General features: G+C 35.5%; 2 protein-coding genes across 2 annotated transcripts in view; one reads left to right on the plus strand and one right to left on the minus strand.

Moving 5' to 3' along the window:
- The window catches only part of LOC128551142 (cytoplasmic aconitate hydratase-like), a 37074-nt gene that overhangs the window by 4175 nt on the left and 16149 nt on the right, over positions 1-16750 (plus strand). The window lies entirely within an intron of this gene.
- Positions 586-7016, minus strand: LOC123542172 (uncharacterized). Its single transcript, XM_045327871.2, has 2 exons — positions 5703-7016; positions 586-5216 (listed from the first exon to the last, which is right to left on the minus strand). The coding sequence occupies exons 1-2, from the start codon at positions 6038-6040 to the stop codon at positions 3860-3862; spliced, it is 1695 nt and encodes a 564-aa protein (XP_045183806.2). The 5' UTR covers positions 6041-7016; the 3' UTR covers positions 586-3859.

The following is a 16750-nucleotide window of genomic DNA, read 5'->3' on the forward strand; positions in this document are numbered from 1 at the left end:
TGTGAGCTTGGTAAAATCTAAATTCAAGGGGCCCCTATGACCGAGTGGTTAAGGTTGCTTTAAAATCACTTGCTCTTCCCATCCCTGGGTTCGACATCGTGTTTAGGTTGTAGATTTCTTTCATGTTGGGAAGCCATCCAATGGGCTTAAGGAAGTTCAGTGGTTCTACCCAGGTGCCCGTCCCGGACTGAAGTAATACCCGGCAGGGGCACTTGGAGTCTTCCCCCACCATGAAAAGGTGGAAAAGTCGCTATAATATCTATAATTACGTCAGTATAAATTCATGACGAAGAATTTCTTCATACGAATGATCCAACTATACTTTCTATATGTCTGCAAGGCTCACAAAGTTGTTAAAGGTCAGCATTTAAAACTGATACAAACGTGAAGGCAGCCGCACATACCTAGATAGGAATGTAATTTAGAAAGAGGAACCTTTGTGCAGTTTTAACTCGCTCCCTTAAGCCTTTAGACTGATTTCTGATAAAATATATTACGTAAACAATCCAGCACAAAGATCTTAAAGGCATTGACACATTAAAAGAATGCATAGCAAAGCTCTACAGCAGTGTATTTATGATGTATATTTATATATAAACATATAGAAGACAACGTAAACAAAATACACAGAAACAAAATGTGCCACCACCTTGGATTGTTCAGTAGCATATAAAATCACTGGCGGAACATAACATGTTGAATGAATATATTCCAATGTTCTGTTCTAGAAGTGTGCCAACCCCAAAACAAAAAGCATAAAACAAAATGACTTTTCTTTTAAAATGAAGTAGTTTTTATCTAGAGTTTTACATTTATATGAATGTAGCATGCAAGCGATCATTTGCAGTCTCCAAACAGAAACCAAACCACTGTAAATAGACGATGAAGAAAACATTTTTAAAACGATTTATTATTCAGAAAGGTAGAATGAATTTAGGATGACAGAATTTGGCTTTGGAGATTTGTATAATGTGGGCTACATTTAAATGGTATTTCCCTCGAACCAAATTGGATCAGTAGTACTTGTCACACGCTTGCGGTTGAATTAAGAAGTAGATTTAATACTTTACGATGACTACGGAGTTGACTTCGTTAACATGAGAACTCATAAATTTTATTATTAACAAGAGCTGTCGGAGGACAGCAACGCTCGACTATTCAACAGCCTTGTCAATTGAATGAATACAAAAGTTGAAAAAGGGACATAATTTTGTAAAATGCAAAGCAGAGGTATTGAACCTCTGTACTGCATGTCATATCATGACAGTGAACAAGTGTGTGAAGTTTCAATCCTTTCCAATTTGTGGATACTGAGATACCAGCTTACATACAAAAACTTAACAAAAAACTGCTAAGTCAAAGGGGCATAATTTTGTAAAAATGCCAAGTAGAGTTATGGGACCTTCACAGTGCATTATAAATCATGACAGTGAACAAGTGTGTGAAGTTTCAATCCATTCCAATTAGTGGATACTGAGATATCAGATTACATACAAAAATTTAACCAAAAACTGCTAAGTCGAAAAAGGGGCATAATTTTGAAAAAAAAGAGAGTAGAGTTATGGGACCTGCTTAGTGCATGTCAGATCATGACAGTGAACAAGTATGTGAAGTTTCAATCCATTCCCATTAGTAAGTACTGAGATACCAGCTTACATACAAAACCTTAACCAAAAATTTCTAAGTCGAAAAAGGGGCATAATTTTGTAAAAAAGCAAAATAGAGTTATGGAACCTGTGCAATGTAGATCAGTTCATCACAGTGAATAAGTGTGTGAAGTTTCAATCCATTCCCACAAGTGGTTACTGAGTTACCAGCTTACATACAAAACCTTAACCAAAAATTTCTAAGTCGAAAAAGGGGCATAATTTTGTAAAGAAGCAAAATAGAGTTATGGAACCTGTGCAATGTAAGTCAGTTTGTCACAGTGAATAAGTGTGTGAAGTTTCAATCCATTCCCACAAGTGGTTACTGAGATACCAGCTTACATACAAAACCTTAACCAAAATCGGGACGCGGACGCCGACGCGGACGCCGACGCATGGGCGAGTCCAATAGCTCACTATTCTATGAATAGTCGAGCTAAAAATGACTTATGGATTCCAGATTCCTCCATGTCCTCGAACAATGGCTTGCTGAGGTCGCTTGTCTGTCTGTCTGTCTGTCTCATCTTACGACTCTTCATGGCGGGGAAAAATCACGTTGCCCTGTGGAGATTATTTTTAATTCATCTTTGTGGAACAAGCGGCCTCAGCAAGCCATTGTTCGAGGACATGAAGAAATCTGGAATTCCATAACAGTCATTTTTTGAATAAAATTTATGGGTTCTCATGTTAAACCGATTGTGTTGGATTCCGAATTTTAATCAGCAAACAGGAAACTTTGGACATACTCTAAGGTTTAAACAATGTTGGAAGCAAACTTTGTTTAAATAGGAGCTGTCTGTTTGTAAAACACATTTGCCACCACGATGGCCTATCAGTGACAAGTGAATACGTTATTATGTATATTGTGACCTTTGACAAAATGACGTCGAAACAACGGGGTTCTTCTGAATGAAGATTGACAACGGAAGCATTCTCAAATTATTGAGTGGAGACCGTTTTCAGCTTGAAGACCAGTGTGACCCCGACGTTTGACCCACTGACCCCATAACATGGAGGAACCGTATTCGGTCTTGAGGTCGCTATGATCTTGACGTTTTACTTACCAACATTAGGTGTCCTCTACTGACCAAAGGCAATCATCCAATGAAACTTGATGACTATAGCCCAAACTGTTCCTCAGTTATTGCGTGGAAACGTGTTTTGGTATTGAGGTCACTGTGGCCTTGACCTTAGACTATCCTCCTATGAAATGTGTTCTTCAGTGAATGAGCATTGAGCGGGAACCGTCATCAGTCTCTTGACCTTTGACCTAATGATCTTCGAAATAAAAGAGAGCATATGCTGACCATAAGTAATCATCGTGTAAAGTTTGACCGATGTAAAACTAAGCAGTTTCTAGTTATTGATCGAAAAAATACAATTGGTTTATGTAATGACAGACCGATTGACTGACAGACCGACAGCTCTTCATCAAAGTGGGTATGATAAAATAAAATAATATTCTGTCAAAAGCTGTAATAACGTGTTAACTGGGTGTAATATCAGGTTACGTCAGATACTTAAATTGGATCATCATCATTTTGTAATAAATTATGGGAGACATCCTTACAATCATGAAACTAAGGTATTTAAAACGGCTAAATCATTTACAGGCATTCTTTGGCCATGGGATTCCCGTATAAAAATAAACTAAATATGTTGAAATTGTCGGCAGCAGTCATGTTACTACGTAAGATTATTTTGAAATATATATACATGTTTGCTAGTTTATACAATATAATATGTACAACGAGTTACTAGTATCTATATCATTTCATAAACAACACAAAACATCAGTGGCATAATGCACTACACAGATGACAATTACATATTGCAAAGTATAGAAAATGAACAAATTCAAGTAATATGTACATTTTTGTTCAGTATACACTTGTGATGTATTTTTGTTCGATCTTTTTTCACTGTGTTCTCGTAGTCCTTGTCTTTTAGCGAAATAGGACAATTGATTCTACACTGTGGAAATGAATGTAAATGTCATGAACGTCAACTATATTGGATCTTTGATGAAATGAATCGATATGACTGGAATTGACAATCCCAAAAAGCTGTCACAGTTCATCATTATTATGGTATATCAGACTTACGTGTCTACACTGATTCTGATCTCCTTCTCACCTTTATCCTGAAGCAAATCTAGCAATACACAAAATGCATAAGACACCGATGATTGTTAATGGGATATATTTCAGACCTCACTTTAGATCAAATATGTGAATCTTGTCGCTCTTGTTGATGGTAAGGACTAATAGTTTCTGACGTTCATAAAAGCATACTGAGCAAACAGAAGCCAACCCGTGTGACTTTCCTACAACCTCACCAAGTATCTGACCATCGGCTCCAACCTGAATCACGTTTTTAGAGCAATATCCACCAACAAACAAACTTCCTCTTCCGTCGGAACAAACACCTACTGCTGTATTAAGTATTCTGTCAGTTAAGCTCGAGATATATGTGCCTTCCTTATTGAAATAAACTAGTCCATTGCTAAAGTCAGGGACGTACACTTTTCCGCTGTATCTATCGAAAGTTACATGTCCATTGCTATAAAATATAGCTTTCCCTTTATTATCATGGTTAATAACTTTGATGAGTTTTCCATATAAGTTATAAATATAGAACTGTTTGTCTCCATCAGTGATATACATATTTCCTTCATTATAAGCAATGCCCCAGCATGGATGGTCAAGTTCCACTTGTCGTGTAATTTTCATCTGATCACAAATAGAGATAAACTGGATACTTCTGTTGTGCAGACAAACAGCAGCCTCCTCCTTGTTAACACAACATACATCTTTTGGACGGTCAGGCACAGAACAATGGCCAGTGACCGATTTTGTTTGTAAGTTAAATCGTTTTACGGAAATGTTCTCGTTATCAGTCAGAAGCAAGTTTCCCTTGTCATCAAAACAGCAGGACAAAATGTTACATGTACGTTTGTCAATCGGAATATTTACATTTTGTTCATATATCCTTTTTATTTGATAAAGTGATTTTACAGGGACAGTGCGGCATTTAACATGTCTTTGGACCTCTCCCAATGACTCCATCTCTGAAAAGACTTGAACAAGTTTTGGATCACCATGAAATTCAAATGAGGTTTTTTTCTCTCTCGAAATCGTGTTGGTAACTTTAGATATGTCTACGAGGTCTTTGTGTCCGAGTTTCTCAGATACAAATCGCTGTGCTTCGTTACTTCCCGACGATTGCAGAGCGGAAACACGTTTCTGCAGTCTGCTTTCGTACTCTGTTACTTTCTGCTTTTCTTCTGCAGATTCATCCGAAAGATTCTTGTGTTCATTTTCAATTTTCGTTTTTGAAGCATTTTCAAGTTCATCAAGTAGAGTATCTAGCTCCTTTCTGTGCTTTTTCATTTCATCAAGGGCCACTTCCTTTGCTAAATCTATTTCTGAAAGATCTGTTTCTTTGGTCGTTTTGATTTCTAAGCAGACATTAATCAGTGTATTAAGTTCTTGCATTAGTGCATCTGTTCCTTTGCTCGCTCCGCTCTTCTTAATGACATCTGTTATACTTGTTACTGAATCACATGACCTAAATAGATATCGATTCATATCTTATAACATCGATACCATATAATTTGTACATGAATATTAAGTGAAAGTCTTTAAACATTTCAGACGTGTTCTTACATGATTTATTTAACATTTTATTTGTTTATGTTGATTTAAATTGTTTTATTAGCATAAACATGTTATATAACCAACTTGAAGTACTAAAAGTGTTATAATAAGGACTGGTAAAATGCTAATACTAGTTTTTTTAATATCTATTGCTGGTGTCCACAGAACTTTGATGTTTAATTTACAAATGACATAAAAGATATAAGTGTAACTAAAGATTCTAATATAAAGCCACATTACCTGATCGGACTTCATTTCCATTTCATTTCTATTACAGACCTATGCTCCAAAAGGAAGAAATATTATCTAATTTATTCTTATCTTGTATTCAGACAGGTAAATCGTACCCAGACACTCAGACGTTAGGAACATATACATACAAATAAAAAGTGAATACCTGTGGTTTTCAGCTACACACGAAGTACAACAGACCTCATCATGATCCCGACAATACATATCTATTAACTTTGTCTTATGATTATTACATCTTTCCGTCGGCACCGGCGGCAGACTTGGCTGATGACTTGACGAGTTAAAATCAGCTTTATTGAGGAGTTTATGTCCTCTCATAGCGGGGAACATCTTGTGCATGTCCGTGCATGACTGACAGTAATAATCCTGACATTCCACACAATACCTTACAGCTTCCCTGTTTTTGTTCTGTTCCGCACAAGGTGAACATGTGAAATCAAATATCTCATCTGACGTATGTACATGAAGTCCCCCACTTGCCATTTTCTCGTTATCAATAGATTATATTTAAGTGTTATCAAAACAAAACTATTGCGTTATTGTTTAACAAGATTATTTAGTTTTGTATAACACTTTCTACAGCAGACGGTTCTTTTCCTTAAATTCCAGTCTAAAAGTTAAAATTTTCAACACATAATTCGACTTTACAAACCATTTATTTGTTTGTTTTAACTTCCGTGTTGACAAGGGTCATATTAATGGCTGTGACTAAATACAGAGTTGGTGCGCCTGTGATATATTACAGACTCCGGTATATACCGGATTAACTAAATTTGAAAGAAAATATCTTAAATGTATATATTTTGTAACCATGGAGACACTAACCCTAACCTCTAGTCAGTTTATTATGCATTTTATACACTAAATGCGTGCGGACATGCAAAAAAATGAGTAATTTTGCCGTGCGCTCCAATTGATAATAATTCCGCGCATGCCCAGAACGGCTGCACCAACTCTGCAATGAGAAACATTCAAATCAATATATTACGTGTATACCCGCTGCAATACGGTACACGGTATCCCGGTTGAAAAATATGTAAAAAAGAATGAAATATAGATAAGTTGTCTGGTTTAAATTTTATCATTGTGTCTACAGATATATGTGTTTAAATAATCATGTGACATAAATAGCCTACGATCAGTTTTACATTCTGTATGATATTATTTCTTAATTCAGATGTGGAATGCTCTAATTCTGCTGATAACAAAGTATAATCTCTGACTGGGTTCTAATTTTAGAGAGTCCCGTTATCACCCATGAACATTTTATAAGGTAGAATTGTCTGCAAGGGCAGTTTTGAAAATTCTATGTTTTAGATTTCGGCGGTCTATGTATTGGTATCATAATTATGGTTTGGTTTTATATGCCATATTGTCACAATTTGTGGGTGAAATTTGAAAGATAGTTTGACCTTACACATAGAATACACTGCTTTGTTTAATTTCATGTACTTTTTCAATGGTATAAACAATATTTTACAAATATCATTCACGAAACTTTACATGAATATCAAGTAAACTATGCCGTCACGCTATTTCTGTTGGAAATAAGTTGTTTTGAGATTTATAGATTTCTGACATTAATTTACCCGAAGGTGTACTATTTTGGAAATATTTCCTAAAATTAACAAAACATTAAGGGTTTCGAGTGGTTTATCGTCTGATTTACCACGGTTCAGAGTTCAGATGTGTACGAATTGAACCAAGAGGGCGTTAGCCCGAGTAATTAAATACTGAAGCATCTGAACGATGAACCGTGGTAAATTAAGTAATACGATAAGTCACAAGAAGGCCTCGATTGTTTTCATTCTGACATGCTCATTGACATAAAATTAATAAATATTATGCTGGACTTCATTTACTCAAGGGGTAATGTAGTCAGACGTCCTGCGTCAATTTGACGTCATAATTGACGTCATAATGCTTTCTTACCAGTCCGCGCGTCAACTGTTGTTTATCGCAGAATATACAGAGCTTGATTTCCTTCTTTGTTAACCTGAAATCAATTCGAGTCATGTTAGAATAATGTATTAGAACATATATAATAATCTTTCATAATTTTATATTTCTTCAACTTCATAATATTATACTGCTTCAACTTCTACGTAGATATACTATTTAGAAATAAGGATATGTTTCTCCCTCCGTTGTGTTCTTTGAAGATATCATATCTATTTATGTTTCGTTCGTGGTCAAACCAGTCGCGTTTATTTAACATATAGTTCACTTTATCTAGAAAATTCTATTTAAAGTTTAACCCTCAAATCTGTATTTTCAACCTTTATGATGGTATCAACCTTCTTTCGATCGGGTTTAAGTTCATCAGACCTAGTCTCACAATTATGCACTAGTCAGGTTTAGAACACTAACCATTGGACTATACACAAGGAGCCACTTTTTCGAGCATTTTTGTGTGCTCTTCTCCTCACACCAATATATCATCTACTATACATGTGCTATTGGAACCTTTAAGACAGTCAAAGGTTTCTCTTTTGAACAAATCCGCGCTAGACTAATACTAAAGGGTAGCCTTAGAATTCTGTACCAAGAAAATGGAGATGACAATGTCGTAAGATATTAACGCATGTCATCAGACTTACAACGCGAACAGTCAAGCGTAGAAAACCATGATTGTCTGCTAAATTTTGCTGTTACGTCATTCGCAGTCTGTGTAAGGTAATTCTAAATTTAAATTTGCAAAGTGCTTAGTTCTGCCCCTTGTTTTCTCGTTAGGGCAAACCCCTTATTTTAGCTGGGCTGGGGACCATACGCTGCTTTTCATGGAATTACACGCTGGTGTATCATTGAAGGTTCCGTGTGTACCGCCGTATGAACACATCTGCAGATGTCTCTAAATTCTTTTGCGCTGTCCCTATTGAGCTAAGCGGGCAAGCTTTTATGGCGATCAAGCGCAAATTAATTTAGGGCTGCCACTTATATGCGACAATCGCCTAGTTTGAACATATTGAATATATAGAACAAGTTTCTTTTTTTACATTGATACGATCGTTTACTGATTTATAAAGGACAAATGTATATCTTTTTGCAATTTAACATTTATTGAGAAACAGTGTACGCGTACTAATGTACTTCAGTTCAATGTTCATATTGTCCACGAAGTTTATAGAGCCAGTAATTTCATTTTGACTCTATTATCGAAACATTTTTGAGCCATTAATATAATAAAAATTTCGAAATGTGAAAGGCAATAACGACAGGGGTAAAACAAATTGGTAACTCTAATTCTTAATACAGACAATCACAACACCAAAGGAACTAGAGCTGTCACTAGAGGTTATTTAGAGTCCCATTTAAATAAAACTTTTTTTTCCAAAGCGGGTCCATGTTATAATCCAGCCGATTATTTTAGCTTTTGTAAGGAGCTATGGAACTGTGGTGCTTTTTATTATATTAAACTTTCCTCTGTCATTGTATCATATTATATTGAATTACTGATTTTAAAATTGTTAAGTCTAAACAAAAATGTGAATATTCAGTACTAAAAGAGAGTTAACTTTATAAATATTCCTTATAGAGTCATGGTTCTTTTGCGTTTGATTTTCAGTCAATGACATGTTTTACTATGTACTCTGTAAAGTTACGCCCCTTCAGTGGAGTAAAAGTTACCGCATTCAAATTAAAAGGATAAACATGTCTTAAATTTTTGATTTTTACTCAAAGTAGCATTACATGTATAGAAGGTCGTGGAGGTATTTTCTTTTACCTTGAGTGATTTAATTATAAACGAGTTAAATTGTCATGCGGCTATGGAAAGTTAATTAATTCATCACAAGTCAACATTATTTTTTAAAGTTTGGAGAAGTGTTACACTTAATAAAAGCAATAAGAACAAATACTGACTGGAGCGTATGAACAACAGTTTATTAATAAATAGTGACTTCTGCTGCTATAATGTCAACAAGGTTAGCTTCAAATATAATTGTCTAGAAGCTACCTTAGTGTGTTTTTTTCGTGCTTTATCTGCACTTACGATAACTCGTATCTTATCTATTTTTTGAAACAGGTTAACCATTGTAATTGCCAAAATACTGATATAGAGTTTTAACAAAAATATCTAATATTCTTTATCAATTGTAAATCCGGTTGCTATTTTTGGTCATAACGACCAGTCGTGTTTGAAGCTGATCAGATCCCCATACACTTGCGGTGTGCCTACGACCTCACTAAGCATTTCATCATATCATTCAAACTAAAACACGCTTCAAAAACCCCGTCAATGCACTTATTCTTCCATCACTATGTGTTCTAACTGCTGTAACATTTTCTTCGTGACGTATTTACCTTGCTTTTCGGAATAAAGAAGTCCGTTATGCATGTCAGTAACATACAATGTTTTAAAATATCTATAGAAAGCGCAATGTATATTGTCAGAAGAATATAATTTCCTAAACTATCATGTTCAATGAATCTGAAATGTTTTCGTGATATGAACTACCTCTTGTCCCGTCAGTGACATACATATTTTAATTCTGCAATCAAGACCCCAGCAGTAGAGGTCGTGCAATAGCTATTTTATCACTGATGGAATCAAACAGGATTCCTCCGATATCAAACGTACAGCAGCCTCCTCCGTGTTAAGACAACATACGTAAGACCGCCAGTCGTATTGCAGGGGTCTCCGACTGTCTTAGTTTGCCTGTGTAGTTGTGTATTAAATATTTGAGTAATATGCATTTATGGAAAGTGCAGTGACCTAGATAATTGAGTGGTGGAGTTGGAATACAGACGTTTAAAGATTTAAAGATTTATAGTTACATTCTGAAGCGTTGTTATAAATTTTGTAATATTTTAATGTGTTTACTAAGGAAATGTAATAGACCGATAGCAGTTTTAACTTACTTGTTTATTGCAATTTACTAGAGTATGTACAACTTTTTGTCACTGGATTTTATTTCAGTTCTTTCCCAATGTAGATTCATTGCATTTTAAAAAGACTTTCAAAACAATTATAACGATTTCAAGAACATATTTTGTAGATTTTATGTTAAGATAAGTGTATTCTTACACGATGGGAGAATGCACAAAAATGAGTACCTGTGACATGACGTCCAGCATACCTCCTCATGGTGCCTTCTGTGTTAACAATACTGGTGAAAGTCTTAGATATCGACCTGATAATGTAAAATTGGCCTTTTGAGTAGTGTCATGTCATTTTAATAAGTACATGTTACTGCTTGTAACGGTACCATCTATACTAAATTGCACATAAAGGTGAGAAAGTTGTAGTGCTTGTCTACGTATTTATTGAACAATCCTCGTAGATCGTCTAAAGCTGGCAAATATTCTGTACATGAGTGACAGTAAAAATTCATTCAACATAATATCGTTCGGTTTCTCCACTTCTATTTTGTTTGGCTAAAGTTGAACACGTGACCTAAAATATACTCCGTTGTACTGCATTTAAGGTTTTATTTGTGATATGTTTAATGTTTACCAATCTCACAAAATACTAAAGTTAAGAAAGTCAGCTACATCGTATTATGTTATTTATGCAAAGTTTAGCATATAAATAATAGTATTCAAACAGTTAATAGTGCTCTGAAACAACTTAACAAAGTCCAAAAAGAAAGTTCTCCCTGGAAAAAAATCTAATGGTTATTAAATTAAATTTATGATAATTAGGGCTATCAACGTTGCATTTTCCAGTGCTGCATGAAACGTGCCTACCGCTCATGAAGCTTGAATTAGGAATACTTTTGAAAGAGCTCCATTGGTTTTCAGTGAAAAACAAGGTGCAGCACAAGGTTTTGACTCACACCTTTTGTGTTGTACACGATCAGATAACTGCCTATATAATGGATATGACCGATGTGTTTAAACCAAACAGAAACCTAAGATCACAAGACACGCTGTCAATGGTTTCACATACATGAAAGTGCGGAGAAAGCATTTATCTGTGACAGAGGGCGAATTGATTCCAGTTTACTTACAAAAACATGATATATGTCTTAACTATGAGTCGAATATAGCCGAATATATATATTCGACTCATAGAGAAGACATGTATCATGTTTGTTTCTGTAGTTAAGAAGAAAGTATATGCTTTATGACAAGCAAAGCAATGTGTAAAATATATTATTATTATTATTATTATTATTATTATTATACCACATTTATATAGCACTCTTTTCATGCACTTGTACACGTTCAAAAGTGCTTTACAGAATAAATTGCAAAAATACAAACAAATACGTATACAAAGATAATGCATTCCACATTAACAAAAATCATAAATGAAAACAAGTATAATTTAAATAAAACAAGATAAAAAAAAATAAATGTATCGGTCAGTTAACAAAATATTGTACAAAGAAGTGGGTTTTGAGCAGGCTTTTGAAAGCAGCTAGCGTGTCAGCTTCCCTGATCTTGACAGGAAGAGAGTTCCAAAGCTTTGGAGCAGTGCACGAAAAGCTGCGATTGCCATACATCATGGTATTAGATTTTGGCATAACCAGTGACAGCGTGTCTTGCGATCTTAGGGTCCTGACCGGTTTATACACTTCTAGCATATCCCTAATATAGGCAGGGGACTGATTGTGTAACGCCTTAAAGGTGTGGGTCAGAACCTTGTACTGCACCCTGTATTTCACTGGCAACCAGTGAAGCTCCTTCAGAACCGGTGTTATATGATTGCGACGGGGCGTCTTAGTGATTACGCGAGCTGCAGTGTTCTGGACATGTTGCAACTTGTTAAGTGTGCTGTTTGGTATACCACTTAACAAGGCATTACAGTAGTCTAACCGTGAAGTAACCAGGCTGTTTATAAGGGTTTTTTGTGGCATCACTGGTAAGATACCGTCTGATGTGACCTATTCTGCGAAGTTGTGCATATCCAGCCCGGCACACCGAGTTGACTTGTTGTTCCATATCCATACCGCTGTCAAATACTGCTCCAAGATTCCTAACACATTTCGTGGATTTTATCACAGAATCACCGACCTTCACAGAAACGTCATCAATGTACTTGGAGTTACGCTTTGATGTCAATAGCATTACCTCAGTTTTGTCAGCATTGAGCTTCAGCATGTTGGAATTCATCCACGAGACAATTTCAGTCAGACAGCTCTCAATGCGGCGCAAAGCTTCACTTCTGGCCACAGCCTCTATCGGCTTAAAAGATAGGTATAATTGAGAGTCATCAGCGTAGAAATGATGAAGAAGTCCATGACGTCTGCATATGGCACCCACGGGTTTAGTGTACATGATATAGTTCTTTGGACCAAGCACTGATCCCTGGGGCACACTGTATTTCATCAACGTAGGCGTCGACAACTCACCATCAACGCATACAGTTTGATAGCGGTCACTAAGATATGATGACATCCATGCAAGTGCTTTGTCTGTGACTCCAAAATGATGTTCGAGCCGGTGTAACAGTGTTTGGTGATCAATCGTGTCGAAAGCCGCAGAAAGATCGAGTAGCACGAGGACTGTTACAGAATTTTGATCGAGAGATGTGAGGATGTCATTCTGTGCCTTTATCAAAGCCGACTCAGTTGAATGAAACTTTCTGTAAGCAGACTGCAGTCTCTCATGTAGCTCATTTTCACTCAAGTGCCGCTCAAGACGCGCATCTACTACCTTTTCTAAGATTTTTGAAATGAAGGGGAGGTTAGATACAGGCCTGTAGTTTTTGAGAATGTTTGGTTCAAGACCTGGTTTCTTAAGCAGGGGTCTTATCCTAGCACTTTTAAACTCTTTTGGTACATAACCTAATTCCATTGATGTATTTATGATGTTTGTTATCAGCGGCAAGAGCTCCTCGAGACATTTCTTCAGAAGCCATGTTGGTAAAGGGTCAAGTTCGCAGGATTTGTTTGGAGATTTTTGTATAATTTGTTCTACCTCTTCTGTCGTTGTAGGAGCCAAATCAATAAGACAGTTTGCTACTTCTTGGTGTTCTGGACAATGCAAGTCTACTGAATCACGATCAGTTTGGCTATGCGAAATAATATCATTCCTAATGTTCTCAATTTTCTCGATGAAAAAGTCACTAAACTTCTGCGCAAGTTCCTTTGGTGATGTGTTAGAGGGACGGGAAGCATCTTGGCTGTCTCCTATATTGCTATAGAGGAAAATCCTTCTATTTTATTTCACTCACAACAGAGCAAAGACGTAAATCTGGTTGGTCTTAGTGACAGTGACAACTAGCCGCTTTTGGATCTCATCAAAGCAAACCGACCAAATACTTCCCAACTTATATGCTTTTCCAACAACGTCACCAAGTATTTGACTGTTATCACCAATCTGAATCACGGTACCTGTACCACGGCCGCCAACAAATATACTTCCTTTTCCGCCAGACCATGTACCTTGTGCTGAAACAAGCCTTTTATCAGTAGAACATCTTCCCTTCGCTGCAGGCAATTTCGCAGCAAACATGGCCAAATTTTACTTGTCGCGTTACTTTCAGCTTACCACGAATGGAGACAAACTGGATAGTTTTGTTATCCAGAGTAACGACAGCCTCCTCCTTGTTTATGCAACAGACAGCAAACGGCTGGCTTCGCATTAGGCATTTGTCAATAACTAACTGTGTTCGTAAATTTAAACGTTTCAGTGAAGTATTGTTATAATCAGTTAAAAGCAAGAAACCACAATCATCGAAACAACTGGACGTGATTTTACATATAACTCTGTCACTTTGAGTATTTACATTTAGATTTCTCATGGCCTTGACTTCATAAAGTGTATTCATTGGACCAAAAAGGCACTGACCATGCCTTTTAATCTCTCCCAGTGGCTCAATCTCTAGCAAACTTTGACGTATGCTAGGATAGTCAGTAGCAAACTCAAAACTTGTCATCTTATTTTTTAAAATCGTGTTTGCGATTTCGGATATTTCTACAAGATCTTTTTGTCCAAGGTTTTCAGAAACGAATTGTTGCGCTTTGTTACTGGTAGAAGATTGAAGTGAAGAAATACGCTTCGTAAGCCGGTTTTCAAGTTCCATAGCTTTTCGCTTCGCTTCTGCAGATTGATTCAAAAGCTTCTTGTGATTATGTTCAACTTCTATTCTTGAAGTGTTTTCAAGTTGTTCAAGCACAGTTTCTAGCTCTTTTCTATTGTGTTTGATAGCATCATATGCCCTTTCCTTTGCTAAATCTATCTTTGACATATTTTCATCTACGCCTCTGTTTATTTGTAAGCAGACTTTATTAAGACAACTAAATTCTTCTATGAGTGTATCTACGTCTCTTTCAGTTTCTTCTCTCTGCTTGACGACATCGGTTATACTTGTTACCGAGCTGCATGGCCTAAATTAAAAATGTTCGATACACTTATTGAACATAAATATTTCATTTGTGACACCAACATTGCATGCATCAAGTACATTAACACATACATGTGTAAGGGCGTTTTATTTTATCAAGATGTTTTGTTTTTGTATATATTTCTAGGTCATTCCTCATTCAACTTTTTAGTAAGTGTTCACATTCGCGCTTTAAATGGCTTCATGACGGAACTGGTAAACACTATATCTAAATTATGGGACACCATAAAATGAAGTACACTTGAACACACCTATCAAAAATAAAAAGTATGAATACAACTTCATGTATTTCAGTTAAAACTATTTAAGAAAAAATGTTTCATCAATATATTTACGTTTCAGAATGCCAACATATATATTTGAAAGGTTTTCCAAGAAATTGCAATTAACTGACAGCAGATTTTAACAGTCAGTCATATTTCTTTTGACTGCACTAATAAGTAAATGTGAACTAAGATTTACATCAAAACTACACTATATTTACGTAAGGGCTTCTGACATAAATTTTGTATGAACAGCCATATATAGACAATACAATATAGATACCTGTGATTTTCAGCTACACATGATGTACAACAGACTTCATCACGATGCCGACAATACAGATCTATCCGCTTTGTCTTATGAACGTTACACCACTCCGTCAGAATGGTTTGATGTCCGGAAGTGCTAAAATCGGCCTTATTAAGGATTGTGCGTGCTCTCATGGCGGGGAATATCCTGTGCATGTCCGTACATGATTGGCAATAATAATCCTGACATTCTACACAAAATTTCTCAGTTTCCTTATATTTGTTCCGTTCCGCACATGGAGAACATATGAAATCAAAAATCTCATCAGACGAATGTCCATTTAGACCTCTTGTAGCCCTGTCTTTGTAACTTATAATGACTAAGTTGCGATCAAAACGTAATGATTTTGCTACAGGTTCTTTCAGTTATGAAACAAATGTCATATGTGACTTATGAACGTTTCTTGTCCTTAAAAGCATCTTCAAAAGTCATTCAATAGATCGGCTTGACAACCGTGTATATGTTTACCTTAGTTTAATGTTGATAACGGACATTTCAAAATCAGTATACCCATAAACTGACTATATATTTGTCTTATTCAAACAAAGAGAATTAGTTATGTTTAGCGGTATTTTAGGTAAAAAATCAACTACATATTTATGCATATTTATGTCATCTTCAATATAATAGTTAAAAGAAAGATTACATAAAGCGTGTCGATTGGTCTAGGCCGCTGATTTTAAAAGACTTGCCTCTCATTTATAGGAACGGTTCGCGGGACTATTCTATAAAAACACAATTAATATTTTCATGATTTTTTTTTAATTTCATGTTGACTATCGACCCTTTTGTAGTGTATTTGTGTAACAATAACATGTCTATAAAATGTAAGTGAAAAAAAGTGATTGTGATGACTATCTATCTATCTAATAATAATTATAATAATAAAATTAATAATAATAATAATAACAATAAATAAATAATAAAATAAATAATAAAATCAAAGTGAAATATTATTTTATTGTGTGGAGTATTCATGTGAATTAACTGTAGCAATCTAAGTGAAAAAATATAATTGTATAGAGTGTTTACGTTATACATGTAATAACTTTTCTGTAAAACTCTGCACATTGTTCACAGTTTGAGAAGGCTACTTTTAATTGTCAATTAATTATCTGTGATTTTATTTGAATTATTTCCTTCCTGTACACGGCTTATAACTTTAATTAACTGGAGGTAGTTCCTTGAATAAAAGCTCTTAGGAAATCATGTTGATCAAATTTCCAAATATTTATAAAGAAAAGTAATAGAATGTAAAGACATCTTTAATATTTACCCTGCTAAATATCTAGAATGGACTGGTCCATTATTCAATTTGGGCAGTA

This window comes from Mercenaria mercenaria, chromosome 19 (assembly GCF_021730395.1).
Source record: "Mercenaria mercenaria strain notata chromosome 19, MADL_Memer_1, whole genome shotgun sequence".
Taxonomy (NCBI): domain Eukaryota; kingdom Metazoa; phylum Mollusca; class Bivalvia; order Venerida; family Veneridae; genus Mercenaria; species Mercenaria mercenaria.

Excerpts from the sequence above, each read along its gene's own strand:
- LOC123542172 (XM_045327871.2), bottom strand. The coding sequence starts at position 6,040 with ATGGCAAGTGGGGGACTTCATGTACATACGTCAGATGAGATATTTGAT. Across the intron at positions 5,217-5,702 it reads TGTGTAGCTGAAAACCACAG|GTCATGTGATTCAGTAACAA; the intron begins GTATTCACTTTT and ends ATATCTATTTAG.